This window comes from Balaenoptera borealis (assembly GCF_965194805.1).
Source record: "Balaenoptera borealis genome assembly, chromosome: 7".
In the NCBI taxonomy this organism is placed as follows: Eukaryota; Metazoa; Chordata; class Mammalia; order Artiodactyla; family Balaenopteridae; genus Balaenoptera; species Balaenoptera borealis.
Genome location: NC_138864.1, coordinates 111876158 through 111902564, shown reverse-complemented (window position 1 = coordinate 111902564; position 26407 = coordinate 111876158). Strand labels below are relative to the sequence as shown.

Genomic DNA, 26407 nt, shown 5'->3' with positions numbered 1-26407 from the left:
CAAAAGGTACATGCCCTTTACTTTGTAATAGAGAAGGTGCCTGAGTGCTCCTCTGCCCAGACAGTTGACTTTTTCCTTGAACACAATTCTAACAAATGGGGCTTCCTGATAGCCTTGGCTACATCCAAACAGAGTGGAACCGCTAGATTTGGATGCATTAAGAGCAATTAGGAGAGATAAAATAAATAAAAAGATAGAGGACAGCACACAATAATTGGACAACTTCTGGATGAGAATTGTATCCACTGAGATACTACTGTTTCACAGCATGATTTAAACAACTATATTCGGGGCTTCCCTGGTGGCACAGTGGTTGAGAGTCTGCCTGCCAATGCAGGGGACACGGATTCGAGCCCTGGTCTGGGAAGATCCCACATGCTGCGGAGCAACTGAGCCCGTGAGCCACAACTACTGAGCCTGCGCGTCTGGAGCCTGTGCTCCACAACGGGAGAGGCCGTGACAGTGAGAGGCCCGCGCACCGCGATGAAGAGTGGCCCCCGCTCGCCGCAACTGGAGAAAGCCCTCGCACAGAAACGAAGACCCAACACAGCCATAAATAAGTAAATACATAAATAAATAAATTTATTAAGAAAAAAAAAACTATATTCATAGTGACAATTCTCAGCAATGGGGAAGTGTTTCAAATGTATTGTAACATCTAGCTTAAAGAAGGGAAAGACATAGTTTTCATTACAATTTTTTTTTTTAATTTAGCATGCTGGAAAATTGTAATGCTACGTTCCCCAATAAGATTGAATAAACCAGGTATTTATACCTAAACTTTTTACAAATCTGAACATTTTTAGGTGCACGTCTTCTGTATCTTATACAATTATGCCAATTATTGATTTCCCTGACATGTTTTTAACTTAGTTTCTTCAGAAAACAGTGGGATGAATGAAATAATTTCCTACGTTTCTTTGATTCCATGGTTTAAAAATTTATATACCCTTCCACATTTGTTACAAAATGTGACAAAAGCATGGCTGTTTATAAGAAACCCAAAATCTTGACTCAAGAAGACTTCATGGGGCTTTGGGAAAATGAGAAAGTAAGTGGTGAAAATATTAGACTGCAAGTGACAGAATCTCTCAGTAATCTTACCAGGAACAAATTAAACAGCACCTTGAAATCTAAAGAACTGAACAGCCAATCACAATTGCCCCTGAAAATAACATGGCTCTGGATAGGTCTTGGCACTCAGGAATCTTAATGCACCTCATAAAAGAAACACCGCCAATCTCGCTCTGTAGGTGATGAAACTGAGATAAATTATCTGATGCAAATGCAAAGGAATTTAGAACTCATTTTGTTGGGCATCTGTTTTGGCATTTAACCTAAAACTTCTTCCAAAGCAGAAGGCACAGAAGCTTTGTGTGTTCCAATGACTCCAATGAAAAGTGTGAACTTAGATGAACTGAGTTTGATTTATCCAGTAATGGGAAAGTTAAAGAATATTTTTTTGAGCGTTGGCACTGTGCTGGAAGCTGAAAGTTCAAAGTTTCAAAATAGTTCCTGCCCTCAAGTGGATTACCATATATTGCATTGGCATTCTACTAGCCACTTTTGCTCACTTTTGGGTTCAGAGATTGGCTTTAAATGATTGACTTTACTGGACCTCTTATCTGGTTAAGGGTGAAATTACTACCTGCTGTTAATGGATAAAAAATAAGAAAGAAGGGAAGGGAGGGAAGGGAAGGGAAGGGAAGGGAAGGAACAGGCATGCTCACCACTAACTTTAGTTCAAGGTTAATAATAGAAGGGTGGACAAAGGATATGGAGAGAAAAGAAGAGCTGAGGAAGCCTTGTGGAGGAAGGTAGCATTTGATTTGGGCCTTGAAGGACAGGAAGGAAGTCAGGAACAAATGAGATAGAGCCCCTCATTCCTACTCTACTCCCCAGTCACCCTCCATTGCTTACCCACCCCCCCACTCCCCATCTCTTCCCTACCCCACCTTACCCTACCCACTCCACCAAAGCTTCCTTGGAATCCTAGGTCTCCATGGAACACTTCAGAAACCCCCATCTTTTTTAATGTCTCCATTTCAGAGGGGAAACTGAGGCACATAGAGTGTTCTCCACGTAGGAAATAGAGTGAGCCAAGGAATGGAGGTGGCTTGTACATGATGAGTTTGGGGACCAGTGAGTGATCTGATTTGGCCGGAGCAGGGGGAGGTCAGAATGGGAAGGGATATTAAAGGCAGACTGTGGAGAACTTTGAGTGCCATGTCGAGGAGAGTGGGGTCTATCTTCAAAGGTGGGGGTGGGAGGATGGGAGGGGACAGGATCAGAAAGGGGACAGAGAATGAAGCTGGGACCAGATAGGAGGCAACTGTAATTGTCCAGGTGGCGGGCGATAACTGCTGAAATTCAGGAAATGAGAGAGTGATTAGAGAAGAGTGAGAGAGACATGGAGAAAGTAAACTGATAGAACTGTGGGCATGATGGAGCGGGAAGAAACTCAGAACCAGGAATTCACACACACACACACACACACACACACACACACACACACACACACACACAGCAGACTGGGCTCTTTGCCCTGCATTCCAGGCTCTATTGTTGACCAGCCGTGAACACTGGGCAAGCCCTTCACCCCATGTGCCTCAGTTTCCTCATCTGAAATGGTGGTATTAAATAAGATGGGGGTTTCTGAAGTTCCATGGAGACCTAGGATTCCAAGGAAGTTTTGGCGGAGTGGGTAGGGTGGGGTGGGGTAGAGAGGTATGGGGAGTGGGGTGGGCGTGAGCAATGGGGGCGGGGGTGACTGGGAACTGCAGCAGGGATGAGAAGCTCTAGATCCAAAACTACCTATTTAATCAGAACATCTCCTTTATGTAACAGGATTCCTTGTAACAGTAAATTTGCTAAAAAAAACAAAGCCCCCCAACCAGTCTGATAACCACAGGACCATATAGATGACCTCTAACACCCCTCTGTGCTCTCACACTTGAGTGATCACACTTAGGGAAACTGGTTATCCAAGAGATCTGCTAATATAGTGGATGTGGACCCCATTTTTAGGACCCCATTGAGTTGCTGTTTATTTGATGTGCTGTTGCACAAATGCTGGAACAAATGGAACAACAACTGTCATGCTGAATCGACGCCAAAACTCTCAAAAATGGGACAGATTTACTGAAAGGCCATCTGGTGTTCTTACTCTTGTGCCTTACCTTTTCCCAAGACCCAGCGAGTTTTCCAAACCTCATAAACACCAGCGTGAAAAGGGCCCTTGCCTGCAAGTACAAAGACTCTGGCTTCCCTGCTACTGACTGTTATCTGGCTTTGGGTTAAGTGGAGTTGCCCCTCTGGGTTCCGTTCCCCTGTCTATAGAAGAAGAGCATTGCAGCAAACAGCCCTAGGGGCCCCTCTAGCTTGAACATTCCAAGATTCCAGGATCCTAAACTTTGGAGCCTGTTATCTGAACAATTCTCTGATCAATAGCATGTGCTCTGGGTCTTGTTCTGTCGCAGTCAGATGGTCAGTGTATGAAGGGCTTTGGGCTGTTGACTCTAAGGATTGGGCAATGTGTGCTTTAGCCAGAGTCTCCGAGCCCCGCAGATGCATCACTCCGAGCACAGGGCTCAGGTCTAAATTAACAGCAGATCTTTAGAAACACGATGCTTTGTGGATCGGTATGTGGAATAAGAAAACCCGTGCCTTTGGTATAAACACCCCCAAATGGTCTAAGAACCACTACGGAAAAAAAAAAAGGAACAGAGGAAAACCAATCAGAACCACCACCAAGTTGAGACCAAAAAGTTTCATACAGGTCTGATATTTACACACTCACTGCCTTCCTTTGCCTCCTGATTTCTCCTCTCGCCTCCCACTCCCACAACTAAAAAAAAAAAAAAAAATTATTTTATTTTTTTTTTTACAACAATTCCTTTATGCGAAAGAAGAAGAAGAAGAAGAAAAACTGAAGAGGTGAAGCGAGCACTCACTGGGAGAGCACGGCCAGGCTGCGTCTTCCCTGCGATCCGGATCCCCCGAGCATGTCTGCAGCTGGAAAAGGGCTGCGAGCGCAGAGGTGCTGAGACCCTCTGAGCGGTCAGGGCGTGGACCCGGCCCGCGGAGGTGCCATGTTATCTGTGGCTGAAATGCAGTGTGCAGGATGCTCCCGGGCTCTCCCTTTGTGTTAACACTTTGGTCTGTCCCTGTGACGAAAGTCTGGGCATGTCCTTTGCCAAATTTACTCCTCCCCACCCTTTCCCTTCGCATAGGATCATCAGAGAGCTGATTGTTATTTTTTACTGTAATCTCTCTAATAGAGGCCCATCATGTTTAGATTTAGATTGTAAACGGCTCAGATTGCTTCGTGATTTCCAGAATGTTATTACTGGGCAGTAGGGGCCAGGATCCCCAGTAGCTTTCATGATGAAGACTTTCTATGATCAATTACAAATAATTCTTCCAAGGCAGAGAACTAGTTAAAGGAAAAGACACTGATCCACGTGCTCAGCCTTTCGGAAAATAGTCGACCATGGTATCACTTGCATGCACAATCCAATTCTGAAGAGATCAACGGAAATCAGCCCACCAAAAAGTTCATCCGGGTGCAGTTCTCAGGCCCTCGTTCTGAGCTCTGTTCTCAATTAGCATTGGTGTCAGTGGCTTCCAAAGCAAACAGTTCCCACTGAGAAATCAAATCTGGGAAACTCCTATTATCCCTTTTATTCAGGGGAAGATGCATGATATAAAAATGCATACAAAGGCAAAGGGAAGAGAGCCAGAGGATCAGTGATATGCTGTGTTATACAGGGTGTTTGGTGAAATGAGGGCAACAGCTTGACGAAGGAACACGTTGCAACAGTGGGCCCGGTCTGCCCCCGTGGCACTCTGGTGTGGTGATCTCATCCGCCAGGCCAGGCAAGGGAGCCTGGTCAGCAATAGCTTGGAAAGCAACCAGATTCCAACCCCTGTGGAGGGGGTGGTGTTGATTCTATCTGGAGATGACACTCTATCTAAGCTTGAGTTATGAATATGCTTCTTCATCGCTAACAAGGAATGAACAGATTGCTGCTGGGGCACCAAGATACTTATGGGACTGGCTTTCTGTTAAATAAGTAGAACAACCCAGATCTCCACAGTGTAGGGTTAAGATGATTCTTTTGGTAAATAGCAGGAGAAACAATCAACTTTACACATTGATTCACATCCTTCATACGATGAAAAACATCTTTGAGGTCTATGGCTTCGTATCACAAACATGGACACAGAGGCACAGAGCACTTCAAAAGTTCACCCAAAGTCATGGAGAGGAACCAAAGCAAGCATTCTTGTGCTCAACTTAAAGAAGTTTAATTTAGTTAGATTAAATCCTCTCTTCACTTTAACTAACTAGAAAATTTTGGTTGTTTTATTGCTTAAGTACTATGCTGTCCTCAAAGTCATAGTTTATAGAGTAATGTAGTTTAATGAACTTCAAAATTAATTATCTCTACATATCATGATGAATATACACCTTTAAATATCCTTTTGATTATATATGTTATCACTCAACATATATTGACTATTTAAAGTGCATGAGACACTCATAGAGATCACACAAGAGGCTTTAATGAAATACTCACTGACTAGACTTGAGTTTATTGCTCCAAAGCTGTGATAGATACATGTATTGAGGCATTTTGCTATTCCTCTTTCTACCACATTTTTCCCATTTAATTTTTTTCCTTTTAAAATATTCAGTGATTTGCTGTGGCAAGCAGAATACTATTCCTCCCAAAGACATCCATGTCCTAATGCCCAGAACTTGTGAATATGTTACTTTACATGGTAAAAGGGATTTTCCAGATGTGATTAAGTTAAAGGCATTGAGGTGGAGAGATTATCCTGGATTATCCAGATGTGCTCAATCTTAGTCACACAGGTGTTTAAAGTGAGATAAACCTCTCCCGCTGAGGTCAGAGGGAGATATGGCTATAGAATAATGGCCAGAGAGATGACCTTGCTGGTGCTGAAGATAGAGGAATGGGGTCCAGGAATGTGGCAGCTTCTAGAAACTGGAAAGGCAAGGAAATAGATTCTCCCATAGAGCCTCCAGAAAGCAATGCAGCCCTGTCTATATCTTGATTTTAGCCTAGAGAGACCTGTGTTGGACTTTGAACCTCTAGAACAATAGATAGGTTTGTGCTGTTTTAAGCCACCAAGTTTGTGGTTATTCGTTACAGCAGTGATAGAAAACTAATACATTTGCTTATGGGACTCAACTGACCTTGGGAATACGTTTCACCTCCTGATTTCCCCTGTTTCCCACCCCCACTCCAATTCTGAGGTGGCAAGTATAGTTTTGGCATATTTGGAATAAGTTCATAAAATGGAGTAGCCTGGAAAAACTTCAGTGGTTCTTCTAGGCCAGCCCAGACTCTCTCTCTTGCTCAACACACACACACACACACACACACAGAGCAAGAATTTAGTAATCTTCCACTAATATGCTGACATTCATGCACTGAAAGTATGCGAATGGCCAGCTGTATAAAAGATACCCACCAAGTTATTTTCCTAGTTGTAAAGACAGAAAGAGGGAAATCATGCACACTTGTAGTTGGCCCCTTGTTATTAATGTAATGTGTTTGGGAAGTAGCTGTCTGTCTTCAGTTTGTAAAACTAATGGATGTCATAACTCCTGCTACCTAATAGGGTACTGACATGACAACAGTGAAGAGAGGAGTGAGTTTTGGGCCTGGGTCAGACACCAGGAGGAAACAGGGAGAGCACAAAGGACAATAAGAAGGAGATTGGATGCATTTGGAGATAACTAAATCATGAGATGAGAGCAGGGCTGGAGTAGGCAAATGCTCCCAGGTAGCCTTCTGCGGTCCAGCTTCCTGAGGCCGGAGAGGCAAGCTGAGAGGAATTAGGAAGAACATACCAGAAGGTAATTTATGGACAGTGTCTGTTTCTGCAGAGACCAGCAGGCACATGTGCTTTCACTGTGTAGCACAGACACAGGTACTAAGAGTCCAGCTTCCAGAACTGGTGTCTCTGAGAACTGAAGTAATGATCATTCATTGGCACCATGAACAACAGGGCCAGCAAGATAGTAGGTGTCATACATATGACATTTCCAGCCTCTTTTACTAGGGGAAACGGAAGTCTGGGCCACTCTCAAATTACTGATAGCACCCTTCATTTCTAGATACTTTGCTTAATTTTTCATCAAAGAGATTCTGGGCTGGGAAGGTTTGAAGGAGGTCAGTGCTATAGAATGAAACAGCTCCCACCACAGGGTGGTCTTTTATTAATAAAATATGATTAAAAGAATAACTTTACTTCATGGAGGTAGGATCTCCATGATCTCTTCCAGACTTTATGGTCTGCAATGGTTGTTTAAGAATAGCTTTTACCTTGGAGCAATTCCCTAGGGAAAAGAGAGGTATGTGGGAAGTGCCCCTTGTACTGCTTTAATGCACTTAAGACACAGACACACACACACACACACACACACACACACAGAGCCACTCACCTCCTACAGAAACACAACTTAAAGTCAAAGGAAATCTATTCACATGAGAGGCAACCGTTCAAGTAATTTAAAGGGGATGTTTAAAACATCTTGAAGAAATGTTTTCTTATAAAGAGATTCATAGACTCTACACACTTAGAACGAAGCAAAAGATCTTGCCTAGACAACGGCTCACCAAGGGGTGGACAGGAACGGAGAGGAAGGGGTTAACTACGTATTTGTAGGCTGAACCTCTTTCCTCCTTTGCCTCGGTCGGTGCCTTAGAGTCTTTCCTCCACACCTGAGGGCGTCACCCTCCTCCTCACTCCCCACCCCCAAAAGCACCGAACATGTTCACTTAAACTATATTGTTTTGTATTTTCCTGTGATACTGCTTTTTAACGGATCTTCCTAAGAAATCTTCTCATGAAATACTTCTCCTTTTTTCCATCTCCTTTTGCAGAAATTACAGACTCCTCTGCTTTCTTTCCTCTGCTTTCTACCATCCAATAAAGTCTTTTCCTCACCTCTCCTTCCCTATCGTGTCTTTGATAAAGTCTTCGTAGTTCCCACTGTGGAATGTGTGGTGGGCTGGGTGGAGGAGGGGGGTGGAGAGATGTATGTATTGTTATAGAAAGTCATCGTTTGCCCCTCCTCCTAGTCTTCCGTCACGAGAATCTTTATGGCCTTTGCTGACACAATTCTCTGAACTATTCTCTGGTCTGACTCCAGGCCTGTAACACATCTTGAGTTGCTATACTCTCTTGTCTGCCTTATAATGTTGGCCATATAGTTTCTGTCCCAGCATCTTCCCCCTATTTAACACTATTTGAATATTTACTACAAGCAAGTCATGGAGTTAAGTGCTGTGGAGGGCTCCAAAGATAAGAAGGGCAGTCCCAAAGGGAGATAAGATATGCGTACAAAAATATTAATGCAAGATGGAGAGTGAAGAGTATTCTGAAAGCAGCAGAGCTGAAGCACTATACTTCTAAGGTGACATCCTACGATCAAGGTCCCAGTGTTTAATCACTCTTATGCTCAATTTATTCTGTGATTGAACTAGACTTCCTGTGGCTGAAATAGAAATCCACTTATCTCTGTTAGGGCCACAGGTATTAAGTCATCCTTCAGTCTCGTCTTTTCTAGGCTAAACGCCAATGCCTATTTTCCATCCTTTTAATATCAGCTTGAAATATAACAACTCTTCAAACGGGAAACCAAAATTGGACATAATAAAGGCTTGACCGAGGCTGAATGTGGCTGGCTGAAGTCCCAGTGCTGCCTGCCACGTTCCTGTTAACACATCCTAACGTTGTTTTCACGTTGATAATAGCATCTCTTATAGAGTTCATTCATTAATTTTTGTGCTAAATCCAGGGTGGTTTATTTTTTCTTCTCCAGATTTGTTGCTTAGTCAGTCTATCTCCAACATTTATCTGTTAAGCTATTTTTGTTGTTATTAATTACCCTTAATATAAAGAACTTCATACTCTTTCCAGAGGCTCATTTTTCAACTCTTTCAGGTTACTCTCTGTAGTATTTTTCTTGCCCTCCTGCTTAAAACACAAAATCTGATTTTATGAAAGGAGAAAAAGATCTTTCAGAAAGCATATACCTGCATTTCAATACCTGGGAATTCTAATGATCTATTTGAGGCAACACAGAGTTCAAGGTCCTAGACTGCACTCAGAGTGTATTTATATATTTCTATCTCCCCTTACTAGCTGTGAGCTCCTTGAGGAGGGGGACTGTGTCTTACCCATTTTTGTGCTCCTCCCCTCACCCCAGTTAGCACAATGTCTGGCAGAGATCAGCCCTTCTGTAATATGTGCTGCATAAGTGAATTAGGGCACCTGGCTTCATAAAGAGCAAATAATGGCCTTGACCAAGTTAATTTGTTTTTTCTGTCATTGAGTTGAAATAGGAGGATAATTGATTGGTGGCCCGGCCTCAAGTTCAGTTGTGCCTACCACTGGAATTGAGACGCATCTGGGCATGTGTGACGGTGTGGTGAGGGAGGCCTAGGGAGCCAATTTGCATGGGGGTTTGGAGAGTTGTCTGCTATTTCATGCCTTGGAACTGGTCCCTGAGCCGAGACCCATTGCCATATGTCTGTGCCCTGAGGACACGGGTGGGCTGCAGAGAAGCGGAAGCCGCTTCCACCAGGTGTTTGCTGAGTCTAGGCCAAGCTTTGGTGGCCAGGGAACAAAGAGGAGCAGAGGACAGTGTCCCCTTCACTACCTCTATATGAGCACAGCATGGTTTTGGAATTCTGGAAGAGCGAAGCGAACGCAGGGCCACTTTGGAACTTTGAAAGATTGTATCAAGGGCACGAGACAGCATCTTTGCAATGGCAGCCCAGGGTCTCAAGCGAACCCCAGGGCAGTGGAAGAGAGGGGCGAGGGCCTCACTGGGGCAGGGGGCCAGCAGCAAGGAGCCATGGGAGGTTGCACATGGTGGGTGAATGCACCATTCGTGAGGTTTTATAAGACAGACTTCCAGAAACAGAAGGACTTTTTAAAAAAATTGATGGTGGGGTGGTAGTCCTGCATCAGCAGAGATCATTAAGAATTATATTACTAGTAAAGTGATTCTGTTGACATCCATAGGCAGATTCTGATTGAGGATATATGGGCGACAGTTATAAGGTTTCTGTACATTTTAAAAATTACATCTTATTCTAAAATCTTTTAGACAGACTAAAAGGAGTAAGAAACTATAATGAAGATCTGTGTGCTCACCATTCAGCTTAAGAAAGAAAACTTGCAAAGTAACTTCACGCCCCATGTGCTCTCCTAGGATGGCCTTCTCTCCCTCTCCACCTGGAGGTAGCTATTCTTCCCCTCCCCTCCTCTCCTCCCTCCACAGCTGGCCCCACCCCAGCAGGCTCACCAGCAATGCCACCCTAGTATGTATTTGGTTCTAGAATGAAACAGGATGGGTGTGTGGGAGTGAGACGTCATTTCACTCTGTCTTGATGCTTCTGTATTTTCATGGTGAAATGCAGGTCCTCTGGTCATGATACCACCGTTCAGTTAAAAAGAGGGCATTCTTTCCTTCCCAAGGCCAAACCTTGAGCCCCAGCATTACGTTGCTAATTCTTCCCCTTAAGAAATCCTGACCCCCAGTTGTACCCCCCTGGCAATCTAACACATGTCTTCAGTGCAATGCACCCTAACATTGATCATAAAGGGGACTTTTGTTCAGTGAAAACATTATTGGCATTCGCCACCGTTTTCCTGATATCTCCTGAAGCATTCTGCCTTTACCCAACAAAGCTATTCCATCTCCTTTTCCCTAGAATGGCTTTTTAAACCCCCTTTGCTTCTCTGAATTCTAGTGGTTCTTTAAGAACCAGTGTCTGGCTCCACCTCTATAAAGTCTTCCTCATTTTGACTTTATTTCTTTGTAATTTATCATCTTAGGAGGAGAGAGGAGAAAGTCTGAACCCACTCTTGTTTGCAAGCATTTGAGAAATAGTTATGTTGTCACGTGTGACTCAGCCCTTCCAGCTAACTTGCTGTGAGGCTCCATTTCTGTTTAAACTCTTTTGCAACAATTATTTAGGTCTAGTCTCTAAGTTCTTTTTAAAATCTGGGGGTTTTAGCCAGCTGGACTATTTTCTTTTCCTGGAAAGAAAAGTTTCTATCTTAAAAAGATTGTGCTTCTAACTCCCCTCTGCCCTCCAGCTTGAAACACATCTTTAAAACGATAAGACAGTGCTTGGAAATAGTAGGGTTCTAACAACAGTTTCTTGAATGAATGATTGCTGGTGCACATCTATAAAACCCTGGTTCTGGTCTCAGAAAATAATAGTATATACCTTATATAATTCTAAGAAAGAAGTGTGTACATGAAAGATATGATTTCTGCCTATAGGAAAATGAATTTAGCCCTTGGTGATAATTTTAGAATATAGATATCTTGTACATAGATACAATTAAACTGCAAAGGAAATTAAGAAACTATCATGGGGACTCTGAGGATGTAATTCTGGTGCAGGGAAAATGTCACATCTTCAAAAGGTCACATCTTCAAAGGAAGCACGTTAGTTCATAAGCCACAGAATTCTCAGTGTGTATCACTCTTGTTCAAAGTATCTAAATATTTCCACACCATAAATTTATTTTCTGGTGTCCACTTTACGCATCTGGATATTAAATTTACACATGGTTTTTATAGCTGGAATCAAATCCAGATTTTTTTCCAGTGATAGCATATAAGGTCTAAAAAAGCATTGATTTCTTTTTTAGGAGGTCAGACCTGGATTATATTTGTTCCTATTGCTAGAGAAATAGTCCAGTGTGTATTTTGGATACTTTGGATGTAGTGTTTATTATTGATATTACATAAATGACACTTTTTAAGGTACTGTCCTATTTTGTGATTAACAGATCACATGAATTAGTACATGATTATGATATCTATCTATAGATAGAAATAGATGGATGGATACACAGAGTCTTATTTATTCATTGTTCATGTGTATATACCTTTTCTCACCTGTTTTCTGGCAGGGATGATTCCTAATACCTCTTTTGCATCTGATACAGCTTAAAATAGTGTTAGACATATGGCAGGTGCTCAATAAATACTCATCATTTGCTCTCTGGGTTAAAGGGGGGACAGCAATGGAGTAGAGATGCTGCATCAAGAAGGCCAGTTGGCTGGTCCTCCCAGACTCCCACAGAGTGGCCTTTTTTGGAGTATTTCTCATGGTACAAGCTCTAGAAGCTCTGCTGCCCCAGTCACTGGATCTTGGGAGTTCTCAGAATGGACAGGTCTCAGAGAGATTGATTGGCTCACAGACTCACAAGAAACTGATGTATACATCAGAATGCCAATTAATGCCAATTAATTAAGATAGAATGGATGACCTCCCTCTTCAGTGCCTGGGGAGCTCTCATTTCCCAACCAGGTTACCCCCATTCCCCAAACCAGAATGTCAGGAAGCCTCAATCACCAGAGACTTCTTCATGATGTGGAGTCGGAGCAAAGAGAGGGAACATCATCACGAGGACAATTTCACCCAAGCCAAGCGGAGATGTGCAGAAGCACCTACCTCAGTGGAGAGAATACTTATCATGTCACAGGACTGAACAAACCCTGAGACTCAAGGTCTGTTTTATCTGGATATTCCTAGATGACCACTGCCAACCCTGGACCTGGCATCCATGCAGACCTCTTCTACTGGCCCATTCTTTTTTCAGACTTACTAAGGCCATCAATGATGTGGACTGAATGTTTGTATCCTCCCAAATTCATACATTGAAATCCTAATCCTGGATGTGATGGTATTAGGAGGTAGGGCCTTTGGGAGGTAATTAGGTCATGAGGGTGGAGCCCTCATGAGTGGGATTAGCGTTCTTATTAGAATAGACAGGAGAGAGCTTGCTTTTTCTCTCTCTCCACTGTGTGAGGATACAACAAGAAGACAACCAACTGCAAACCAGGAAGGGGGCCCTCATCAGACACCGGATCTGCCGGCACCTTGACCTTGGGCCCCCCAGCCTCCAGAGCTGTAAGAAATAACTGTTTGCTGTTTAAGGCACCCAGCCTGCGGTGTCCTGTTACAGTAGCCCAAACTGACTAAGGCAATAGATTACAGTTAGACTCCATTCGCTTATATCTGAGAGACCTAATGTAATTTGACACGCATTGAATTTATTAGAAATGTTCTTTTGTACACTTTTTGGGCACCTTTATGGTGGCAGCTTGAGACAAGAGGTTAGACATAGACTAGGAGAAAGCTCTTCAGCTTTAGGACATTATTTTACTTTGAAGTTACTGAGCAATGAAATCAAGCTATTATTAAGAGCAAGGCAGGAAAAACCAATAGAGGTCCTTTTTGCTCATTAGTTCATAGAGTAGAATAGAACAGGGGAGGGGTTTTAGTGAAAACATTTAATTAAAAAAATCATATTCATTTTTCTTATTTAAAAGCCAAAAGCCATCTGGAAAGCTTTTTAATTTTAAGACCTCATGAAGACAACAAAGAAAATAAAATGGATGATACTTACACAAAAAGTAGCATACAGTACACTTCAAATCTGAAAGCCAGTGACCTGAAATATGCATTCAGTTTTCTAAAATATGCTGCAAAGTAGAGAGAGCTGGGGTAATCTGAGATTCCCCTAGGTATTTTAGAACTCAGTGTCTTTCTAGGATAACTTCAAATTATCTTTCCTTTTGACTCTTTTTCAGTGGATCTAAGAATTAAAAATTAAATTAAAAATTAAAAGATACAATTCTGAGACTATTCTATAGTGCTTCCAAGCCTATGTGTTCTGGGTGTTCCAGCTCATTAACTTCATTTTAATTACAAATTTTATGATAATGAATTAACCAAAGGGTATACTTTTGTAATTAAGAAACTCAATGCCTACTGCAGAATGTGTTGTATCGTAGTCAATGTTTACTAAATTAATCTGAATCTTAGAGTTTTGACTAATAGCTATTTATAAATGCTTCTCCTCTTTCTTCCAAACAGTACTTTTTGAGGTGTATGAACTATTAATAAAAACAAAAAATTCTCCACTTCACCGAATATAAAGTTAACCCTCCGTATCTTGGTTTAAAAGTCTTGGGTTTTCTAACATCTTTCTTTATTCTTTTTTTTCTTTTTTTCTTTTTTTTTTTCTTGGTTCATCCCAATACTAGAAAACAATGCACTATTTAGAGTCTAAATTTTAGACCCAAGTTGTGTGTTAAACACTCTCTATTTCAGAAAGAGTGTTGGTAAATATTAGTCTGAGGTTGGCCCTACCCCTAATCTACTTCTGCCCATCCTCCTGGGATTAACTGAGGTTGTTTATGCCTCCAGACCACAAACTTCGTCTTTCATTAGAGAAATTTTTGATTATATAGTTTGTTCACTGTTGGACTCTTTGGGGCTTGGTATGAACCCTGTAATTCAATGATTATCTGGTCTTATAATGCAAATGTTAATAGCAAATAACACTAAGAGCTTGAGTACTAGAGCAAATAGGCCAACTAAAGGGAATCTACTCTTACCATATGAATATCACTTGCCTCCATGATGCGACTAAATAAGCATAATGGTCAAAATTACATGGGGTAGAAAGTCCACTATCCTTAATAATCAGAGAAATACAGGAGGTGAGTTTCTTCATATCTCTAGAGACAAAGATAGGAAGTCAAAATTCCAGTGGCTCATCAGGAGAGTGATGGAACCCCAGATATGGTATGGATGGTGGTAGTACTCGGAGAATACCACAAAGGTCACCAATGTTTCTGCCTCCCCATAAATAGCTTATCGAAGTGAGCAAAGTTCTGCCTTGGTACACAGATATGATCTGAAGTATCTGTTTGCTCTTTCATTTATTCAGCATTGAGTATGGGCCTTCGGGGAAATAAAAGTGAGTAAGATGTAGTTTTGGATTTAGAGTTGCTTTCAATTTGGTGGGGAAAAGAGACATATGAACGAACAAACAAACAATAAAATGGGTGACGATAATTAACATACAAACAAATGCTATGGGAAACCCAAGGTGGGAAATCAGTCACTTGATTGGGGACCTCTGGGAAGGTGTTTTCCAAAGGATGACTGTTGAGATAGGCCTTCAAGGTACGAGTATACCACTTACAAGAGCTTCAGGAGGTAAGGACAGTGGTGTGGAACAGCATAGAATCACTATAAGCCTGAGGACTTTTGCTCACTTAGATGCAAAACCAGACAAGTAAGTGACCAACAGCAGGGTTTAATTCTGATTGGGATAAAGCCATCATTTTAAAGTCTTTTGAATTTTCTCTTCAATTCACAACTAGGGAGAAAGGGAAGATAAAATGGCTGCTTCTAATCTGTATTTGAGGTCCTAAGCCCTCTCCAGGGGTGATAGGCTCTGGGGAGAGTGAGAGGTAACATTTTATAGCATTTTCTCTGAGTCAGATTTTGGAAAGCCTAGAATGCCTGAGGGCCAGTTAGATAGCATAAGATTAGCAGAGAGAGAAGTGTGAACTGTCTTTTGAAACACAGTATATGACCAGAATGAAACTTGCCTCTACACATAGAGTTAAATAGAAGTGAATCTGATCTAAATGAATCATACAGGTACCCCTACCTGATAAGCACCTGTCATGTGCAGCTCCCTTACACTTTTGATGACATTTGTCCATATCTCATTTAATTTGCTCAGCCACCCTGAAAAGTGTTAGTTCTATTTTACTGATGAGGAAGCCCAGATCTTCTAAACTTTCATCCAGTATCCTCTTTCTTTTATCCTTGATCTAAAAGGTACTTTCTTTCATGGAGTTAGAGGCAGTTGTAGGGGTTAGCCGCAGCATAATGCAGAAGGAAAAGCACCAGAACTAGAGTAAATGACAAAGTTTCCAGATTTAATGCTGCCACTGACTATGTGCTCTTGGACATGTAACTCTGCAAGCTGGGTCCAATGATTTGGACTTCCAAACTCTTTTCTGAGAATGCAGGGAAGAGAGTCTCAATTTCTGACCACATAATCCAATAGGATACCAGGATATGTTTCCTAGCAGTAATTCCGCATTTCAATCAGAGTTCTTGTGGAAAACTAACTCCTTTCTGAAGGGCATGCCTCCGTGGTTCACTCTACCATTGCTCTGACAAATGTTTCAATGAGATAGAACTTATATGCATGCACCTCTGAAGTGAGGCACTTAGAAATGAAAGGATTAGGAATTTCCATCCTGCCTCAGCCTTGAGTTTTATAAAAGCTTCATTCTGTTCAGTTCATAAGCCATGGAGCTTCCATAGCAATGATACTCCCTGGGTAGCCAGGATATACTCTGAGGGTGCTGGCTCAGGAAACATACATATATTTGGAATGTTTTGCTTTCATGGTTAGTTAGGTGGGAAGAGTTAAAGGCTCTTAAAAGGGGAGTATCAGGAAGGAAGGGCATCAGATATCAACTCTTTCTATATCACAATTTTTGTCCAAGTCCCCTTAACAGTAATTTCTCATCCTCTTCATCAAGGAAGGAGCAATGGTGAGGGAATGTTAGATCTCCAAAATGGGCCCCCACTAAAAAAAAAAAAAAAAAAAAAAAAAAATCAAGATATACACAACAGTTTTGATTAGAGAAACAGAAGGACTCTTCAAGGAAAGAGTGGGCAGAGGTATACATCTACTGCAGTTGCCAATAGTGCCTTGGGAAAGATGCAGTGTAATTATACCTGCTGAGGCTTCTGGTCTTCGAACCAGCATGATAACCCATCATCTCATCATGCTTGTCTGTTTGTTCACTTCCTGCTCAGTAATTTTCCATATTAGTCTCTTGATTTCCCCAGAAAGACCTGCCAACAGTGCAAGATTTTCTGTGGGAATCAAAAATGGTTTGACTCTGTTATGCTAAACAGGCACAGTAGAGCTACTAGCTCCAGAAATAAAGGACTGTTTCATTACCTAGTTGCTGGGGCCAGCTCTGGAAGTTATCTAGTTTTCATTTGGAGAGCCCCTAATTATGCAAAATTCCCGCTGGGCAATAAGACCCAGGTTACTTAAGAAAATAAAAAGCACACATTGAGCAATCTTCTGGAATCTAACAGTTGGATCCCTAAATGGTACAGGAAGATGGAAGCCAATGAAGATGTGACACGGGGTAGACCATTTCAGCCAGAATGGAAAATATGAACATCGGAAGAATTTCCTATTCTAAACAATATGCAATTTAAAGTACACTCTCTGGAGACTCTCCTGAATGTACAGGCTTATGGCTGCTATTTATAGTGGCTGATGTGTACTTTACCAAGATTTTTATTCCACCAAAGGAACTGTATGTGATGTAGGGGGTTATTAAAATGGAAAATAAACCTTCACATTTTAACTTAGTTAATTGGTACTAATCTCAAATGTAATGTCAAATCTCACTAATCTAGACTAACTGAAAGGAAGGTCTTTACAAATTATGCAATATTTTAAAAGAAATTCAGTTTTGAAAATATGTTCAAGTATATCTGGTGACTTCAATCAAACTAAAAAAAATTAGAAACTTGTTTAAAAATTGCATGAATAAAAATGATTTATAATTAGCAAGTTAAGCTTTTAAATGCAGGTGAATGTTTTCAGTTTTTTAAAAAGTTTTAAAAAGTTGTGCTCTCAAGTGTTTTTAATAACTAAGCCATGGAATGTAAGCTTGCATATTTAATGTATTAATCAAATCCTTTACTTATAAATAGTTCAAATTTATACTCTTCTATAGTTTCATAAAGATTTTAAAATGGAAGAATCTGAATTAATGAAGATTTATGATAGACTAAAAACTGATTTTCCAGCTCCTGATGAACATTACTTATTATGTGGCAAACTAGTGAAAAGAACTGATTTTATTCACAAGGTATGCACATTATTCCTCTTTAACCTCATTCACGGATGAAAGAGAATCCATTTATACAGCCACTGTATCGTTCCAACATGCTCATGTTTCATGTCCAGTGGTACTTTCTCATAATAATGTTAAGAACCTTTGGGATAATAAAGGTCAACTATTTCCCTAGAAGACTTCAAAGGAATTGAGATAGATTTCCCTTGAATAAGAATTTGGAATAGTCTGTAATCAATCCTGTCTGCATTCCCACCTGGCCAAATGATAGCTACAAATGCAGATCTCTTATACTTGGCTGGTCAGTGAGAAAACCAACGGGCAGAATAGATATACTCAACATACATATTTGATAGCCTTCATTACACTTTATTTGATTTTGATGAGCATTCGTTGCTTGTAGAGAATTTTTTGTTTGTAATACTTCTCCAGGGTTCCCAGCTGTGGACACAGAAGGACTCCTTTGGTCCCGTATGTTTAGAAAGGCAAATTTGTTGCCCTCTCAGAGAACAGTGGGCTCTCATTAACACTTTCACCTGAGTCTGGAGAGAATCTTTGGAAAGCTCTGGATCACAGGATCCTGGAAAAACTCTCACCTAAACTCATATTATCTTATTTAGAATTTTTTTTAAAAAATGAATGAATTTTTCAGAGTTCTGGTTACCTCTGAGGATGGGGAGGCAAGGGGGTGGGATAGGAGAGGGGTCTGCCGGGAGTTTCAGTGATATTGGAAATGTCCTAGGTCTTAAGATGAGTGATAAGTTTATAGTGTAGGCATTACAATGATTTATAACCTCTATATACATTATATAATATTATTTTGTGTGTACTAGCTTTTTCATAATTAAAATGAATAAAATCACTAATTTAGAATTAAATGATTAGAAGTTATTCTGTAAAATTTAGGCATATAACTTTCTTTATAAGTACAGTCTTTATGTATGCTGTTGAGAGGCTTTAGGTTACTTCTTTATTTGTGTTGAAACCATAATTATGTAATATGAAAAAAACCCTGTAATTCCACAAGGCAAAAAAAAACTATTTAGAATATATGATGAATTGAATATTAGATACATAAATTATTGAGATCAAAACATTGATATGTTAGATACCAGACTACCCTATATCTTTATCTTGATTTCAAACCAGTATGGAAGATAAAAAAAAAAAGACTCTTTAAAATAAGGAGGTAGATTTTCTTTTCAGCATGGATACTTCATATCCATAATTCTCCCATCACTTTCAAGGTGATGGCTAAAACAGATTTGAAACAGAGTGGAGACTGAACACCATACTGTCTGAAGATGTGGGGACTATGCACATGCTCAGTGATTCAGAAACCCCAGAAGGCAGCTGGAGAGGTGCCGAGTTTCTTGGGAGATGACTCTGGAGAGGGCTTTCCTGATAGCTCCTTCCTTACCATGTCCTCCAGCCAGCCGAAAAGTAGCAACGACAGGGAACATTCACCGTGCACTAATCATATATACATACCATATATATCATATATATATTCTATCTATCATCTATCTATCTATCTATCTATCCATCTATCTATCTATCTATCATCAGTCATCTATCTACCTAGTGCTTTGTAATCTATATGAACCTTATGAGGCCATTTTCCTGATGAGGAAATGGGCTCAGTGAGGCTAAGTAGAGTTATCCTTGCTAACCCAGCCAGGAATCATACCCAAGTCTGCGTGATTCTGCTTTCTGGGAGATATCATCATGTCTGTGTCCCACTCCAATCCTCCCCATTCTCCCAAAAGATAGTAGTTATAAAGATGAAACATGAAATCCTCTTTAAGGAATCGTATCAGTTCCTATCTCTCTCATATTTAGAGAAGAAACTCCTTTGATGAGTCTGAATTGCTAAAATGAAACTGGTAAGGATGGAGAAATCCTACATAGTAACTTAGTATCATAATTAAGGTTGGTGTAAAGAAATGTTGCCTAGACAACATATGCCAAATAAAAGACTTCCAAAATTGATGGCAAATGGGGTTCTCTTTGGAAAATCACCACAGTTTTCTTTTCCTTCTTGACTAAGACGGCAAAGTTCGATTCCTAGTTCCTAACAATTAACGGTTTTCATTCTGTATATCTACTTATCTTTTTTTGCTTTTCATCTTACTCACCATGAAGTAATCTGACCAAGTCTCCTTTTATTTCGTAATATTATCCATAAAATGTTTTTTAAACAAAAAACACCCTGCATGCAATACAGTGCAGTATACACTATTTTCCCAAAAACATGCTCTACTTTCCTCATCAATAGCCATGGCATTTTCTATAGACAACTCCATTTATTCAGGGGTCTACACTGTGCCAGCAGGCTCTGCCTCAGCTTAGCAGGGTGATCTTGAGGAGGTCGGCATCCCTAGACTTAAGTCTCTTCATATGTAAAATGAACTTTTAAAATTCAGTAGATCAGGGATTCTTGGCCCAGTGTTCATGGGCCCTGTGGAGGTCTGTGGATGGAGGTCCATGACGCCACTGAAAGGAAGTGACAAGTTTTGTGGGTGCATATGTACATTTTTCTTGGAGGAGCATCTATAGCTTTCATCAGAGGCTCAAAGTAGTGTGTGGTCCAAAAATGGAAAAGTAACATTCCACTACAGCAGAGTATCTATAAGGTTAGTGACAGCCTTATGATTTCATGAGTGATGATGTGACTAAGTCCCTGTTCTAATGGTGAATACAATCTTATTGAAAAAAATCCAGAGAAAAGTCAAGAAGAGTTATGCCAACAGCCTCCTTTGGCTTGAGGGAGAAAACTTGATCTTCTCTGTTTCTATTTTCCTGTGAAATGGGAATAACATGGGAGATTTTTTGAAGGCAAACAAAGCAATGACTTTGTCTACATATGTAAGCAATTTACCTGAATAAGCATAAAGAACAGTTCAATTAAGCCCAATAGCCTCATTTTGTCTGTTGCCACATAACTGCTTTGAATGATTTCTCCCCATCTTAGGGAGTTATTTTGGCATTGTAGAGACAATGGACCTTCAGCCAAGACAACCAGTTGAAACATGAAAAATTATATTGATCGGGGCTTCCCTGGTGGCGCAGTGGTTGAGAATCTGCCTGCCAATGCAGGGGACATGGGTTCGAGCCCTGGTCGGGGAAGATCCCACATGCCGTGGAGCAACTAGGCCCGTGAGCCACAACTACTGAGCCTGCGCGTCTGGAGCCTGTGCTCCGCAAAAAGAGAGGCCGCGATAGTGAGAGGCCCGTGCACCGCGATGAAGAGTGGCCCCCGCTTGCCACAACTAGAGAAAGCCCTCGCACAGAAACAAAGACCCAACACAGCCATAAATAAATAAATAAATAAAATTTTAAACATTTATTAAAAAAAAAAAAAGTGCCCTGCAAAAGTTAAAAAAAAAAAATTATATTGATCAATTTGTTACAGTGAAAAGGTTTTGAGATTTGGGGCAGGCAGAACCAGACTGTACTCCACAGCTGTATGAAGTTGGACATGTAACTTAACCTTTCAGACCTACAGTTTCCTCAACTACAAAATAGGGATGATAATATCCAGGTCTGCTATAGACTGAACGGGTCCTCCCCCCATTAAATTCGTATGTTGAAACCTAATCCCCAATGTCATGGTATTTAGAGTTGAGGACACTGGGAGGTAATTAGGTCATGAAGGTGGAACCCTCATGAATGGGATAAGTGCCCTTTTTAAAACAGATCCAGAGAGCTCCCTCACCGTTTCCGCCATATGAGGACACTGCAAGAAGACAGCTGTCTATGAACCAGGAAGTGGACCCTCACCAGATACTGAATCTGCTGGTGCCTTGATCTTGGACTTTTCAGCCTCCAGAACTGTGAGGAATAAATTTCTATTGTTTATAAGCCACCCAATCTATGGTATTCTGTTATAACAGCATGAACAGACTAAGATAAGGTCATAGGGTTGTTCTGATAATTAAATGACATAACGTATATAAAGTGCATCACCTAGCCTGGCACTTGGCTGATGCTAAACAAATGATGGTTCTTTTTCCTGTCTAACACTGGATGAAAAATTTGGCTGAAACTTTTTTCTACTTGAGAACTATTTTTGCTGAATTGAACTTTTCAGGTAAAATTCTAAGCTATGTTTTATATGCTATATTTAAAATAAAGACATATAATTAATGAATTAGAAAATTAACTTCATAGCTACAGTATGTGATTTTAAAATCCTCATATAGCAATTATATTTGTGTGGTAGACTTATTTGTGACTACAAGTTTTATTTCTTTCCCAACTTTAATAGAAACATCTTAGCAAATATTCAGATCAGTATAGTAAAGAAGCTTTGCAGAAAGGATGCAACAAATCGTAATGACTGAGCTGACAGATGAATGAAAATTCAAATTCAGTAAAATATTATTTTGTACCAAAGGCCTGCCGAAACATTAATATGATTTTAATAATAACATCTAACATTTACTGAGTATATACTGTGTGCCTGTAGTTGTGTTAATTTCCCTACATCAGTTAGTTAGCTTAATTTTTACAATGATTCTGTGAGGTAGAATAATTATCCCCATTTTTATACATAAAGAAATTGAAGCACAAGATGTTTAAGTAATTTGTAATGAGGTTACCCAACTGGTAGTTGTCAAAGTCAGGATTCGAACTCAGGTCTGTCACGCTTCATCACCCACATACTTAACTACAACATTGTCCTACCTCTCCCCAGGTGAGCGAAGACTGGTAAATTATGAGTCACATATACAGACTGTAAAAAAAATTTCAGCACTATTTTAAACTATAAGTGTATTGACTCATATATATGCCACATTTTTTCCAGCTAAGAATGAAGTTATGGGTCAGCATGTGAGGTCCTTAAGAATCTAGATTTTTAATTTTTATTGAACAAGTGTCACATTGGGTAGATCCTGGACTCTTGATGTTCTACTGATCATCATAAAGTGGGATACTTTTAGGACCAGAGGAATTGTTAGGTAAGTGGAAATTGGTCCAAATATGCCATTTTCACTGTTTATAATTTGACCGTTTATAAATTGACAGAGGTAATAAATAATGTCTATTTAGAGTGAGTGAGAGAGAGAACAAGAGAGGGAGCATATGAATATGTATATATATATTGATTCTTCATGTGGCTGGACACAAATAAATAATTAAAAATCCCTTAGGTGGAAATTATCTAACTCATTTTCTCAGTGCCCCTCCGTTCAAGTTAGGCTGACCCTAAACAATATCAAATAAACATAAAACCCTTACAGCAATATTTTTAAGTCTCCTTCAAATGAATTACTTGAAAAAAATCTTTTAACTTAAAAGTAGAAATGTAGATACAAATCCTAACATTTTTTTTTGCCCCCTGGAGTGACGAATTTTCTGAGAGACCTAAAGGGAAGTTTTGAGCAAATTTAGCTCCTCTAATAATTTAGACTGTTTCCAAGGAATATTTTATTTAACTTCCGAATGGAAAATAATTTTCTGATTACAGAGTAACAAAAAACTGCATTTGTAAAGATTTTGATTTGAAATTTCAAGGTCACAATGCTAAGCATTTTAAACAAAAGTGTTTTTGTGTAATCGTTGATTGGCCATGCTGTTAAATCATGTAAAAAGTTTCAGTGATAGACTCCTGGGAGGCAACTACTTAGACTCAGAGGACTTTAAAAAATTGTTTGCTTTTTTAGTGAAGTAAAAATATTTACTTTCAAATGTCTAATCATCAGTATATTTCAGAGGCCCATAAAAATGTATGAACGATGACAACAGCAAGAGTGCTTTCATTCCCTTTATTTATGTCTATGAGCCTCCGAATCTGATAACAACTGTACAATGGGGTCCTTTCTTCTGATCAGAAAGAGGAACTTACATTTGGGTGTGGAAAGCAGGAGCTGGGAATGCAATGAGTTCACATCTTGAAAAGTGAGAGAGCTGTTCGTGAAAACAAGCCCAACGTGGGGAAAAGTATGTCTCACTGAAGATCTCTTCATGGATAAACCATCACTGCAGGTTTCTCAGCAGATACACCAAAGCTCAAAATCCTTTGGGCCAAATATAATAGAAGAGCTCAATTTGAATTGGTGTGAATTCTTCTTGCTGAGACAGTGTGATCCTCCCTCAGACCTTGTTACCAATCACGTCCTCAAAACTCTTCACTCAACAGCAAATTCCTGCTTCTCACCTTCCTAAGGTCACCTTCCTAAGGTTCCTGTATCCTCTGAGAAGTGTAGAAAGAAAGCATTTTTGGGGTACTTGTTGAAAAGGAAGAGAGCTGAATTTGACCTCTTTGAAAATGCATCCCTTTCCACTACATTTCCCCCTTTGAAAATGCTGTATTCCCCGATGATATAAAAGGACATGCATGCATAATCCAGGGTAGATGATTAGGAGGAGATTGGAATGGAAACAAGTGGATCAAGTGTTGATGAAGATGCACATGGACCAGGGGAAAACACATTAAGATGCACTAAGAAATACAGAGACAAAGGTAGAAAGGGATTGAAATAAAAGAAACAGAAAGGGAAGCTGAATATACCCATTCATTTTGTATTCCCATGAGATAGGTGAAGAATAATAGACAGCAAAACAAATTATTTGTTTGTTCAAATAAGTAATTGATTCAGAAATACGGTTTAATTTGAGATGTGTACAAATAGTATCTTTTGCCTAGAAACAAAGCATTTAGGATTTTCACTGATTACCTGCTCCATCCATTCTGCCTGCTGAAATTTTTTTCTTCCCCTTTTTGTCAACTTGGCTCTAAAGTTACTAATTCATCTATGATATAAGCTTCGTGACTATTGGGACACTGCCTGGACTGGTGAGAACTCATCCCTATGGTTCAGTTTACTATCTTGTACCTATTCAATACATTTTTTGGATGACGGAATAAAGATGCATAGGATAAGGAGCAGGACAAAGAAGGGAAGTATATTTTTGATCTAACTAGGTTCCCAGTCTAGGTTACGGCAGGCTAGATGATTTGAAATGGACTGGACTGCAAACCCTTAGAATGAGGTGTGTGCACAAGAGTCTCAAGGCAGCTGTGATGCAGTGAATGATTGCCAGTCCCAAACCCAGGAAAGCCAGCATGGCCCAAAATGTACAGTTAGCTTTTTCAATATCTTTTAAAAAGCTCTATTTCTGAGGAATAAAATGCGTAAGAATCTGGTTTACTTTAATTTGTGGTCATAACATCTGGTGAGAGTACAGGTTGTAAATTATTTATCATTGCAAAGTAGAACAGCACCTGCTCGTCAAACTCAATAACAGCTAATTAAAATAACAGGGTATTTTTATTTGGAAAGGCTTTGTGGGTAAGAAGTGGACAAGTCAACAGCCTCTTCTCTGTGTTACCATTTCCCCCATGCTCTCTGCAGGGGTACAACATACAAAGGGCATAAGCCATCTTTAAAAATTATCAGTGAATATCAGAGTACATATTACATTTAAGGATGTAAAAGTGTAGTTGCTTGATACAGTGTAGTTGCTTTTATACAGGTTGAAAAGCATGAAGCACACTTTTCCCAATTCTGTCATTCTGCTTCTCTGTCCTTGGTGCCCCAAAATAAAGTTTGAAGCAGAGTAGAAGCCCAATAAAATTTTGTTGAATGAATGACTGAATGAATGAGCCTGCAGCTCTGAGCTTTGGGGCCACTCCAGATCAAGGCTGAGTTTTTTCTTTTAGTTGCATAAATCCAAAGGAGAGTCCGTTTTTGCCCCAGGTATTATGCATAAAGCCATTGAATCTCATTTTTCAAAATGGAAATCTGCCTTATTGTTTTATTTGTTTTTAAATAAAGTAATACATGATCATTATAAAAAATTAGACAATACTAAAAGCAAAAGGAAAATAAAAATTATCACCAATCCCCCACTCCTGTCACAGATGAAGAAGCCAAGTTCTAAAGCTAAAGGAAGAGGGACTTGCCCAGGGTCTTATATGCCCTTTATCTTCAGATCAAAGCCACGATTTTAGATGGTGCTTAATTTCCAGTTCTGAATATCTGCTTCCTGTACACACCCTGAAATTTCCCAGCAAAGTTGGCTGGACCATAAAGCCTGACCTTCACTATTCCCATAAATGATCAGATTTTACAAAATCCTAAAGGGTGAACATGGACTTGCTTAACAAATTCCAGAATAACAGAACTAAAGTGTTCACCTTGAAACATGAAAAGGTAAACATAGTACAAAATATAAGGAAGTACTTAAGTATTTCTGTTAAAAAAAAAGAAAAGAAAGAAAAGGAGTCAAATGAAATACAATATCCCCAAAGAATTAATACAGACAGAAATGTAAGTTAAACAAGTGTATTATAAATTTGTGTGAATTTATTTTAGGTTATTAAGGGTACCTAACTAAGCTTCACTGGGTACATTTTTTTTTAAGATTGACTTTAAAGAGAGACATATCCTTCCAAACAAAACAAAAAACTGGAAGGAATGAACCATGTAGATGTGTGGAAAATTCTTAGGCAAAATCCTGGTTCTAAAAGAACCTAGTTTATTCCCTGTAATTACAGTATGGGTATAACCACAGTAAGTTAGTTCTATTATTCCTCTCACGTTGAGTCCCTGTTTCCCAATTCACATAGCAAACAAAGAAGCTGAAGATACTGATCTAGCCTGATGCCCAATTTCCTGTCCC

The 26407-nt window shown here is 39.9% G+C and overlaps 1 protein-coding gene across 19 annotated transcripts in view; it reads right to left on the bottom strand.

The window, feature by feature from the left end:
• CALD1 (caldesmon 1) overlaps positions 1-26407 on the bottom strand; it is a 182559-nt gene that overhangs the window by 63006 nt on the left and 93146 nt on the right. For 5 of the 19 annotated variants that reach the window (XM_082398083.1, XM_082398073.1, XM_082398074.1 and 2 more), the window contains exon 1: positions 3954-4147. The exons of 13 other annotated variants lie outside the window; for them this stretch is intronic. In XM_082398083.1, the coding sequence (XP_082254209.1) occupies positions 3954-4006 (53 nt within the window). In that variant the 5' untranslated portion in view covers positions 4007-4147. Of the gene's footprint in view, positions 1-3953; positions 4148-26407 lie in introns of those variants that run through there. One more of the 19 variants, XM_082398066.1, reaches the window with a different exon arrangement.